The 11,608-nt window shown below is 45.1% G+C and overlaps 5 protein-coding genes across 5 annotated transcripts; 2 read left to right on the top strand and 3 right to left on the bottom strand.

Moving 5' to 3' along the window:
- Positions 1–1,546: 1,546 nt before the first annotated feature.
- CCR75_005898 (uncharacterized protein) lies at positions 1,547–3,919 on the top strand (the record flags this gene model as incomplete). The annotated part of the gene is made up of 1 exon (XM_067963972.1): positions 1,547–3,919. The coding sequence occupies one exon, from the start codon at positions 1,547–1,549 to the stop codon at positions 3,917–3,919; it is 2,373 nt and encodes a 790-aa protein (XP_067814400.1).
- Positions 3,920–4,191: 272 nt separating this feature from the next.
- Positions 4,192–4,527, bottom strand: CCR75_005899 (uncharacterized protein; the record flags this gene model as incomplete). The annotated part of the gene is made up of 1 exon (XM_067963973.1): positions 4,192–4,527. One exon carries the CDS (start codon positions 4,525–4,527, stop codon positions 4,192–4,194), a length of 336 nt encoding a protein of 111 aa, XP_067814399.1.
- Positions 4,528–4,986: 459 nt separating this feature from the next.
- CCR75_005900 (uncharacterized protein) lies at positions 4,987–7,095 on the bottom strand (the record flags this gene model as incomplete). Its single annotated transcript, XM_067963974.1, has 1 exon — positions 4,987–7,095. The coding sequence occupies one exon, from the start codon at positions 7,093–7,095 to the stop codon at positions 4,987–4,989; it is 2,109 nt and encodes a 702-aa protein (XP_067814677.1).
- Positions 7,096–7,124: 29 nt separating this feature from the next.
- CCR75_005901 (uncharacterized protein) lies at positions 7,125–8,459 on the bottom strand (the record flags this gene model as incomplete). Its single annotated transcript, XM_067963975.1, has 7 exons — positions 8,130–8,459; positions 7,970–8,058; positions 7,810–7,896; positions 7,562–7,725; positions 7,321–7,485; positions 7,202–7,249; positions 7,125–7,173 (listed from the first exon to the last, which is right to left on the bottom strand). Exons 1-7 carry the CDS (start codon positions 8,362–8,364, stop codon positions 7,125–7,127), a joined length of 837 nt encoding a protein of 278 aa, XP_067814676.1. The 5' UTR covers positions 8,365–8,459.
- On the top strand, positions 8,452–9,559 carry CCR75_005902 (uncharacterized protein). The gene is made up of 5 exons (XM_067963976.1): positions 8,452–8,841; positions 8,900–9,009; positions 9,073–9,149; positions 9,202–9,271; positions 9,343–9,559. The coding sequence occupies exons 1-5, from the start codon at positions 8,458–8,460 to the stop codon at positions 9,428–9,430; spliced, it is 729 nt and encodes a 242-aa protein (XP_067814679.1). The 5' UTR covers positions 8,452–8,457; the 3' UTR covers positions 9,431–9,559.
- The last annotated feature ends 2,049 nt before the right edge of the window (positions 9,560–11,608 follow it).

Here is an 11,608-nt window from a genome sequence, read left to right on the forward strand (position 1 = left end):
TGTGTGATAATTGGGTGGGAGGAGGCCCCGTAGCCGAAATTCCCCATAATGGAATGAGGGGTGCGGGTATCAACAAGAGAACTTCGTCAAAATTGAATCTCTAACCAATGTGTGCCCACTCGAAAAGTTTTGGAAGACCTTCGATGTAATAACAAGCTAGCAGATTGGTTGGTCACAAAATTAGACCCGTTAAAAGTCAGTTCGCCCAACTCTTCACAGAATCGCGGGGCCATCTGCTTAAAGTCAACGTCCGACAGTCCAACAGTTCCAATGTCTACTTATAAATTTCAAATGATTTAGCTATCATTACGACTGGCCGCATAGGAAATTCAAGCAACGCTTGATGACCTCAAAAACGTGTTTCGTCTGCATCCTATGTACAATATTAGATAATATGAACTGTGATGGCAGCAACCAAAGCGTAACTTGGCACCTACTTGTGCGCTCGGAAGACGCAAAATTTTTGCTGCCGCACGATAAGCGCAATGTGAGCGTCGACCAACGTGACATCAGGCAAGGCGAGCCGCGTCAGCTGCTGGTTTGTGCGCTCAAGCATTGCGCAGAGACTGAAGACCGAACAACCTTTTGGGAAAAGTCTAGCTCTGGTATTGGTAGATAGTCTCGGCTCAGACGGCGCCAGCGCCTGCAAACGGACCCACACACAAGTAGGCGGTCAGGTACGAACTGCAAAAATTTAATGATGTAGCGTTCATCAGCTTCGCTAAGTGGCAAAACGCCGAAGCCATTACGATACGTGACTGTATCATACGCGTATCAGACTTCGCTGAGTTTTTTGCAATGAAATACTTGCGATAAGTCAAGTGGAACGACACCAACCGAAAAAGCTCTGCTGGCCTTAATCTTCTGACTCAATCGCGAGGCTTTGGTACCAAAGCGTCGGCGTTTAAGAATTTCAGATAGCGGCACATCGTCTTCGTCTTCGAGATTAACATGCGATTTTCGATTGGAAGAGGTCTCCGATCGTTGATTGTCATCTCTAATATTCCTCAATACTATTTGACACGAGATTGGGCACTATTGTGGATAATGTGGAAGGTGGACGTAAAAGCTGGACAGATCGAGCTTTTACTGAAACTTGCGCATCGTACACTTGACTGACTGCCTTAACTTAACACACTAATATTCGACAGCCTTTATCGATTGTCATATGTTAGTATGTGTTTAGTGGCTTTTGGGCTAAAATATGAGGTTATATCGCGGGTTAGGGCATTTTGGTACCTGGCTCTCTGGCTACTGTCACTAACTGCATCATACGACCGGCCATGGCCAATTGACAGTTCAAAAGTGCCTTCAATTATACAAGCCCAAGTCCTAAGGCTTCAACCGACGTAATACAAGCGCGCATTGATTACAGCACTTGGCCGCTTCGACGCCATCTTACCTGCTCTCAAATATTAGCACAGCTACCAACTTTCACAGCACGATCGGACCAACCACCAGCATCCCTCGAAATCGAAGGTCGAGTGTCGACCCGTCTAACGTGTCCCTTGCTTACTATAAGACTCAGCGGATTAAGTAGACCGATATGGTGAATCTCTCGATGGACAGTAGCGTCATAGACTCGTCCTCGGATTCTTTTGACCAACCTCATCCATCCATAGGCCTCATAAATAGCGGAGGCAGTAGACCAAGCGACAGCAAGTTCTTTGCCCTGACCGTCTCCAACACGAATATCTCGGGCAAATCATCGCAATATGCAACACCTTTTGTCTATGGAACGCCAGTCCGCAAGAATTACAAGACATGGCCGTTTGTAACTGTTGGTTTATGCGCTACCATTGTCCTCTTTGCCGTTGTCTATCATGAATTACCCGAATACCGTCTAGGCTTCCGTTATCGGCTTTACGTGGTTTTTGGCTCAACTATTGACAATGCTGAATGGGTTGGAGGACATCGAGAAGTTGTCGAGTTCTTTGTGAACTATATGCTGATCGGAGTGCCATTTATGATTGGCGGTATGGCACTTGCGTTAGGTGACGCGCTCCCACCTGCGCCAACGGGAGGGCATCGCACAATTTTTCGATTCCTGAAACGAAAAATGTTTGTCGGTGCTATCAACATCTCATATGCTGAGTCCCTTTGCACGCTTGTGTTTTTAGGACTTAATGCCATTTGGTTCTCTGCTACATTCTCACGCAATTATGAAGGACTTGTCAAGGCCGAGTCCACAGACTTTGCATCGGTCTTTCGTCTCATCGGTCAGGTGTTTGGCTCGAATGCCGTGCTGTGCTTTTCGCTTTTGATTCTTCCCGCAACGCGTAACTCGTTCTGGATGATATCAGTAGGCATTGACTACTCACACGCTATTAAATATCACCGCTGGATTGGATTCTTTACTGTTACGATGGTGGCACTTCACGCGATCCCGTACTACTACGGGTGGTACAAAAGTGGCACGATCATCGAGTCTGCCTTTCCTTGCATGGATTGCGACTATGGAACCGTGGGCAAAGCACGGTTGCAGAATTTTTGTGGCCAGTTGGCACTGCTCTGCTGCCTCATTATTGGGGTGACCTCTTTGGGCCCCATCCGTCGAAAGTACTACGACGTATTTTATTACTCCCACCATCTCTTTCTGTTTGTGCTTTTCCTGAGTGCAATGCATTTTTCCCAGTTTGTCATTTGGATGTATCCAGCCATTTGTCTCTATGTCATGCACCGTATCTTAGCTCGAAGCCAGAGCCGCATGCCGTGTGAAGTAGTCGACTTGGAAGCAATTCCCGGTGAAATCACGCGTCTGGTTTTTCGCCGCTCTCCTGGAAAGTCGGGCCATTACCATGCGGGTCAGTTTGTATACCTTCGGATCCCGCTGCTGTCACACACGCAGTGGCATCCGTTTAGTATCAGCTCGTCGCCGATTGAGTACGAGGACACGTTTACAGTACACGTCAAGTGCATTGGTAATTGGACGCAATCGCTCTACGGAGTCGCAATTCAGGCCCGTGAGGAACGCAAGATGCCATTGATTTACGTGGATGGGTTTTATGGCAAAATGTCGGACGATTTTCAGCACTACCCGGCGCTTGTGTTTGTCGCAGGCGGTATAGGCGCGACGCCAGTCATAAGCATTGTGGGCAAGATCTTGGACTGCATGCGCAACAATGACCCGAACGTGGAGTTTACAGAAGTTTATTTTCATTGGACATCGCGTGAGATTGGTATCTTTCATGAGTTTGAGCCGTTGCTAGATGCGATTAATGAGTTCGACCCAGATCACGAAAAAATAAAAGTTCGTCTCTGTTTTACGGGAGACCAGCACCTTGGGGGCGTGGATATTCCCAACGGCATTACACTTAAACCCATGGACGATACAAGCATGATTCCAACTCGGCCGTTCTTTCAATCATCGCGATCTGTACCCCGTCAGATGCTGCTCTTCTTTGTCACGTTCACGTGCAGCTTTTGGTTGCTTTTCTTTATTCGACTTAATTATCCGATTCTAGGAGAACGGCGCGTGAATCAACACATGTGGCCCATGCAGCGTATCGTTGAGGTCCTCATCATGCTCGCTGGTGCGGGTCTTGGCTGCGTCGTCGCGTTCACGGAATCTACGCCTCGATCAATGAGCCAATCTGAAAAGACCCGCTTAATGCCGACGATAGGCCGGAACAGTCCTCACGAAGAGATGGATAATGGTCTTTATGAATCCGACTACTCACACTCGCTCTCGTTTGACGGCCAGGAAATCCAATTTAACCACCCGGTGAGCCGTGCACGGCTAAACGTCAAAGAATTGTTTAACGAAGTTGTCAAGGAGCAATCGCACAACTTTGCCGTCAATATCACAGGCATTGGTACGTGGGTATCAGGTCCAATGGGTCTGATTCACGCTGTGGAGACGGAGGCTTCGAACTTTGCGGGCATCTTTGATGTGCACTATGAAGAGTTTGAAATGTAGACTTTTGAGGGTAGATCTGTTGAGAGCGTACATCTATGTGTACTGTCCGTTAAGTGTAGCTATAAAACGCACCTATGAGTCTTTGTCGTATTTGCTTGGATGCTTCTATCGAAAGGCATTTATTGAGCTTAAAATGAAAATGGCATGTGGCACAAAGTAAGTCACTAGGAAGCATATGGAAATTGGAATACTTGGCAACGCATAAGTGTCTGTTCTGTCACAATCTTCCTTCGTTGTCATTAATCTACCAAGCTAGACGCACGAGCTAAAAGTTAGACGCGGCTGGGGTACAGCATGACGCGCACGCTCTTGCTCATGGCTTCAGCTGGCAAATTCTTGGCAAATTTTGCACGCACTACGCCATTGCTACCGTGCGCACGCATCACTTTGCCCCAAATGACACGAAACTGAGTGCCGTTTTTTAATGACTTAGCCTTGTAGATGTAGGCGATTTTCTTGCCCAGGTAAAAGTCCACGTCCTTCTTGTCCGCTAATCCCTGAATTTTGATTAATGCCGTGTGCGAGTACTGGTTGCGCAGGCCGCGCTTGTAGCCAAGGAACACACCCTTGACGTAAAGACGAGTAGGCTGACCTTTGGAAGCGACCATTTTGACGAGATTCTGCCAAATTTACAACATTACACTCATTAGACCTGATATTTGTTTCGTAAACATCGAAAAATTAAGCGCCGTCGAGAGCTAGAGTGATCCGACCAAACCAACTTTTGCCCGTGAAGAGAGATAATCTTTTGGTTGTGAGGTACAAATTGCTCATCTATCTCGGTCTCTTGGTTTACATGGAATAGTATGGAGGGCAAGAACCCGCCATACATAGCACGGCGGCGTCTAAATTACCAAAAGTTCCTTACGTACCAATTGGATGGAATGTAACGAGCGGAGGACTGAAGGTTTGAGCGGGCACGGAGTTGTGAAATCGATTGGCAGTCAACGCCTGTTAGTGAATACCTGCGAAATATAATACTATCTTTTAATTCTATGCAGCAAATTATACTGACAAAATCAATCGAGCGAGGGAATACAATTCTACAGGTCAAATTAAAATTACTCTTAATTTTTAACGCTGCTCTTTTTTGCAAAAAATGTAGGAGCCATCTCAATGAGCCATGCTTTCTCAATAACGAGCACCGACCGTATATAGTGCTTGCTAGTAAAGACCAACTCGTTATAAACCACCCACTTGGGCGGTGGGTTACGCATAAAAAGAGAGGACGACGGGTGTACCTTGACAATTTCGGACCGACCACACATGGTCTTGTACGCTGTTTTTGATCCACCAAGACCTTCCGCAACTGATCGCATGGCTGTGTTGAGAAAAAATCCAGCTACGATGCTCTTTCGCAACGGGTCAATATCTGGATAGCTCGACCCGATCGATAGCTTCAGCTTCTCCAAGGAGCCCTTGAGCTGCAATCGTACACTCTCCACGCGAGTCATAGCACGATGATTGATAAAGTGATCACGGCACCATTTGTTGCGTTGCTTTACACTGCACAGAGTGTATCCGTTATAGACATTCAATAGAGTGATCTGATCGCCTTCAAACCCAACAAATTGCGCACGAGATTGCGCTGCTTCGGCTTTTCGATCTCGCGGTGAGTAAAAGATCGACTCGACCGACAGCATGGCCACAACACTCAATGCTTCTTCCGCGCATCCAAGCTCTGTCGCCTTTAATAGCATTACTGCATACATGGGTTCGACAGGAAGTCCAGCCATATGTCGACCAAGTGTCGTCAGTTTGCCCTTATTGTCCAGCGCTCCCAAAGCAAACAGCTTCTCTAACGCCTTAATTAGAGACGTCTTGAGTGGCTTTTCAATAAATTCAAAGCCCAGCACGTCATCAATACCCATGCATTTTAATTGCAGGACTACAATTTCCAAACTCACGCGCTGAATGTCTGGGACCGCACGCTCTGGAAGCTGTTCAAACGTATCCTCTGGGAACAGCCGATAGCAAATACCTGGAGCCTCTCGGCCAGCACGACCCGTTCGCTGCCACGCTTGAGCCCTGGAAACTGACTCAGTCTGCAGCATTTCCATCCCACTCGATGCAACAAAAGAGCGCTGCTTGACTAGCCCCGTGTCCACCACAAACCGAACGCCATTGATCGTAATCGAAGTCTCTGCTATATTGGTAGCCAAAATCACCTTGCGAACTCCGTCGGGGGCTGGTTCAAAAACCTTCATCTGTTGTTCACGTGGCATTGCAGCAAAGATTGAACACACCATGAGTTTCAATACATCCGCAGGAAGCGATCGCGCGTAATCTTCCAACAGCGTCTCTAATGTCTCAATATCTTCTTGACCCGTTAGAAAAACTAGAATACTACCACCGTTCATTTTTTCCTCGAGATGAATTTGCAGCACTGCAACCAAAGCTGCGTCGAGATAATCTGATTGCGTCTTTGCCGTATAAAACACATCGACTTGATACATTCGACCTGGAATTTGCATAATCGCTGGCCTAAAGTCCTCAAAAAACGTTTGAAACAGCGTCACATCCAGTGTTGCTGACATGACCACAACCTTTAAGTCTTTGCGTGTGCGCATGGCGCGCTTGACAATGCCAAACAATATGTCCGTCTGAAGCGTACGTTCATGGGCCTCGTCGAGCACGACTACGGAGTATCTCTCGAGCGTAGGGGACAGTAGTGCCTCCCGTACTAGCATACCATCTGTCATGAATTTTAATTGTGTCTTCTTGGTTGTCGTGTCATCAAAGCGGACACAATAACCAACAATATCGCCTAGCGGGCCGCGATTGATCTCCTCGCAAACGCGCTGGGCTACTGTTATGGCGGCAACGCGACGTGGCTGTGTGATAGCTATACGAACACTAGTGCGGTCATTTTCCCATACATACTGCGGTATCTGCGTCGTTTTGCCACTACCCGTCTCACCGACAAGGATCGCCACTTGATTGCGATGGATGGTTTCGATGATTTTACTTCGGTGCGTGTAGATAGGAAGACGCTGTCGGCTGCGTTGTAACGCTGTGATAGATGACTTTTCGCTGATTGCGGCGCGGTGATGGTATTTTTTCGAACGCTGAATATGATCTATATAATGAGACTGCATGGGGCGCTTGCGCTGTGCACCATGGTGTTGGTCAAAGAAAGTTGGCATACTCGATGAATGGAGGTCAAGGGTGTGCATTTCATTCGAAGCGATGTAATTGGACAAAATCAGAGTGGTTGAAAAGAATCGGTAAGACCGTCGAACCCATTGATTTTACTGCTAAAATTTGTCAATCAGTATCTACATTCGGCCTTTGCGTCCCATCGAATGTATACGCTGCTTGGACGAAGATCTAATACCACATTCACAAAGTACTGTTAATCGCAATTTTTTTAATTCTAGGTATCACTTTGCAACATGTACCCTCGTCTGGTGCCTGCTTCAGCGTACGAAGCAAAGTCTACGCCTGACCGGAAGTTTGAACTGCTAGAAGCAAAGCTTTTGCCACGCTCATTCGCACGAGCAGCCATTTTAGAATTAATAGTTATTTCCCGCGTTCGTTCGTCTTCTTCCTGCTTTTTAGCCAGTCTAAGATTGGTCATAAATAAGCAATAGCGATCAGAATAAAAAAAAGTTTAAGTAAGCGGCGAAGACATTTTCGTACGTAAGAATTGTGTGTATCTTTTCGCGAGCTTTGGCAGACTGTGCTTTCCATTTCATTAGCTTTTGAATCATATCGTCAATGTCTTCGTGACACGTATCACGGCCAACTGCATATTTGACAACAAAGCAGCGCGATTTCTGGTCCAGTTTGCCTTGAATTAAACCCTACAAAGGAAATTTCAAATCATGCGTAGCGGCAACTAGTGAGGGAAGGATCAAGCTGTACAATTGTTCGCAACAAATACATACCGAGTAAATCGTATCGATGAAAATATCTTCGACCTCGCGTACCGTCGTCAGACCCAAATGTTGACTCATCGTGTCATACGGAATATTCTGCAAGTGTCAGAAAAATTGTCAGCATTTCATTTAGATTTTAGCCATTGTCGTAGCGCTTCATTGCCGTTACTTTAAATTTATGAGCAAGTGATACTGCCGTGAGTTTTCTAAGCTTGTTTATTTGAAGTGGTGTGAGCTCCGGTAACTCAGCCTTTCGTTCTGCAGCAAAAATACCATAAAACCAATGATTTTGCCAAAATCATACGATGGAAAGTTAAATTTCCACCCACCAACATAGTCATTGTAGGTGCCGAAGCAGAAAATACGCAGCAACTCATATTGATCTTTGTATTCCGAGTCTTTTAGCGCCTCCACACTGGGCATATCAAGCAGCTCACGAAATACAAACAGTTTCTTGTTGCTAAGCACTTGCTGAATCAGTGCTTGACAAGCTCGACCACGCGCATTCTTGGCAAGCAGCGTGAATTGCTCCAAATTCGCCGCCCCAGCTGCGTCAAACGCCATTATCAAACCTTTTTGACAAAATTAAATATTAAGTGTTATTTTGTTTTGTTAATCAATTTCACCCATTTCTTTAGGATCACTTGTATATCAAAAATGACGACAGAGCTGGAGGCTAATATCCAGCAAGCACTACCGAGCGCGCTTAAAATGGCTTTGTACGCTGCTAAGAAACAACACTTAGAATTGCTGAAGTACACAATCGAGGGGGTAGACTCGCTTTGCAACAACGCGGCGTTCATCAAAGACTTGGAAGACCAGGAACACTTGCTTCAGCTCGACGAGACGGCCAAGGGTTTTGCTCTGCTGAAGACACGACTTACACGATACAAGACACAACTGGAAGAACTCGAGCCACTTGTAGAAAGTGGAAAACTAGACCAGAAAAAAATTAACAAATTGCATAAGGACGCGCTGACCACACCACGCATCAATGCTACTAAACACGACTTTTACAAAAAGTTCTGCGACAAAGCAGGGGTACGGCAACGAATTATGCAATCAATGGATCCAAATGTAACGTTTATTACTTGAGCAGATTGAGCTGGCTGTAGATGGAGACGAAGACGTCTTCATTCAGGAAAGCGAGAGCATCAGGAGTATGATCTGTCCAGTGACGCAAATGGAGATGGACGACCCATTACGAAAGTACGAAAGTGTCGCACTGAGGACCAATTTTTGTCGCTAACTGTGTCACGTGATGTATTACAGTCCCTCCTGTGGCCACACGTACTCGATGAAAGGCATTCAAGCCCACTTGCAACGAAATAAAAAGTGTCCGGTGGCAGGTTCGGTTTTGTGGGTGGAGTTTATCGGTGACTTTTTAACAAGTCGATGCAGGCTGTCCACAGCGGCTTTCAATTGATAATTTGGAGCGGGATGTCGAGATGGAAGTAATTATTGCTCGCAGGTACTTAAGCTTCTAAAGCGATAGATCTTTCGATTTTTCTGACTCACAAGCGTTTTATGATAATTTTACAGCCGGCATGCTTCAAAACAGCATATGTCACAAGTCACTGCTGCAGCGACCGAGGACGAATCCGACGAAGAAGAATATGTCGTCGTATAGACTTGTTGCTGCATTCAGAAAAGTATTACAAAATGAATTTCTTGTAATGTTGCCGCCCAAGTTTGCGTAACGATTTTCATAATTAGCTAACGTTTATCAAACAAATGCAAAGTTGAATTATGCGACGAATTTCAAATTTTTACTTAAGCAGAGCACCGGCAATTACTTTTAACAAGGTATGACCGGTCATCATATTAGCAAATGATCTTACAGGTAAACTAATCACACGAAAAATATATGAAACCAATTCAATAAGAACCACTACTAAAAGCTGACGAGTTTCAAAGCATTTAAAAGTTGACGTTGAGTTGTAGTGGAAACTTGAAGCAGCTTTTTTAGAGCCAGGTTTTTGCACAATTACCTCATCAGGTATTCGAGTTGCACAGAATAATTTTGCTCTAGCTAGACACACTTTGTAACGGGCTAAAGTTACCCTATGTTGCACAATCCCGTTAAGTACATTTTGTGTACTTAAAAGGAGAGTCAATTACTTGAGTGAAGTAATAAGACCGACCACTTGGGTGTGGTTCACATTGTGACCCACCCTTGTGTATGTGATGCAAATAGGTGCATTCACATTGGAAGGGATGACGCCTAGTGTCATCCGTGACGACGGCTAGCGTCATCCAAGATTCGTGGTATTTAGAATAATACGCTCGCAATACAAATAAGTGCATATCTCCAGAGATGGCATTTATGATTGGTTAAAAAAGGTTTTACAATCAGTCTAAAAACTACTTTCTAGTTTGTAAGTGCGCACGTGGAACAGGATTACCGCTCCCGTGACGTCACTTAAAGTAAGGTTATATTTCGTTGAGTGAGGTCGCTTAGGCGCCCACCAACTAACTCACTGCACTTGAGAGAAGACGGTCAAGCCGCTTCCTCGCTGTGCTAAGGTGTGTGCTTAAGTAGAGCGTGGTCGCAATAGACGTGCCCACCTACACACTTTGTAGGTGCCCCGTGAGCTTCTGTTCGTTAGTAAAGCACTCTCCGGTGTGAAACGTTGCTGGTAGTAATTCAGTACAAGCTAACCTACACTGATAATAGTGTAGGCAAGGTGCCTCCGAATTCTTCACGTACACGACGTGCAGAGGAAGAAATTGAGTTACTAGCAACAATATGTAATTACTAAGGAATGCTTAGTATCTACGCACTAATACCTCTTAGTTCTGAATTAAATATAGATGCACAAATGTGTCTACTGTTTCATTGCCCATCGACTACTACAACAATGTGGTACGGTTCGCAGCAGTAAGCACCCAAAGCGGAATACTTTGGCATGTTACATAAGTTTTTTTTACCTATAATGGAATAACCTAGAATAATAAGATTTAGAGAGCGCATATAATCACCCTTCCCCTTTAATTTTTATCACGCACCCTCTGCAACGGGGTGTCCCGTAACAGAAGTATTATTTTTTTAAGAGTAATAATTAATATTATGTTGTATGAAAGGAAGAAAGAAAAGAAGTCCAAAGAATTAACTTTATAAATTGTTTGACTTAATAGTTTGAATATTACCAGATTTGGTCATATTGATGCAATAAGACATTAGTTCTATTGATTGGTTGATTTATGTTTAAATCAACTCCGCGAATCGTTACAAGGCACGATTGTGGTGCGCAAGAAGGCGCCATACATAATTTGCTATCAACATAATAAGTTTAGTAGTAGATATATGATCATTATGTAGGAAACTAAATATATAAATAAAGTTTTACTTTTCTGTATTCTAAAGCCTTAGTCTAGACCCTTAAGCTAAGTCCCCTTAGCTTCATAGAAGCCTTCCTCTGCACTCTTGTGTACGTGAAGTTTTGAGGCACACTGTAATCAGTGTGAATTAACTAGTAAAGAGCAGAATTAGTGAAAGGTGCCCCGTTGCACCTGGTAGAGCTTTGTAGTCAGTTCAACAACCTACGCACGTACCATCCAACATGGACATGTTGGATGAAAAAGGGGGGATCTTTTCGGCCCCTCAAGAAGGCTATCACGCCACGCGTGAAGTGTTCACTCATTTGAGTGACCTTCAATGAAGAGCGATCGAACGAATGAGTTCGATCGTAGGTAGTCCTGCCGTTGGTGCCACGCTGTAAACTTTGAGCAGAGATGAACAGCATACAGCCACAGCCGAGTTCAGGCAACACGAACTGAACGAGGCCCAAGCGAAAGAAGCCTTGCT

This window comes from Bremia lactucae, linkage group LG10, assembly GCF_004359215.1.
Source record: "Bremia lactucae strain SF5 linkage group LG10, whole genome shotgun sequence".
NCBI lineage: Eukaryota > Oomycota > Peronosporomycetes > Peronosporales > Peronosporaceae > Bremia > Bremia lactucae.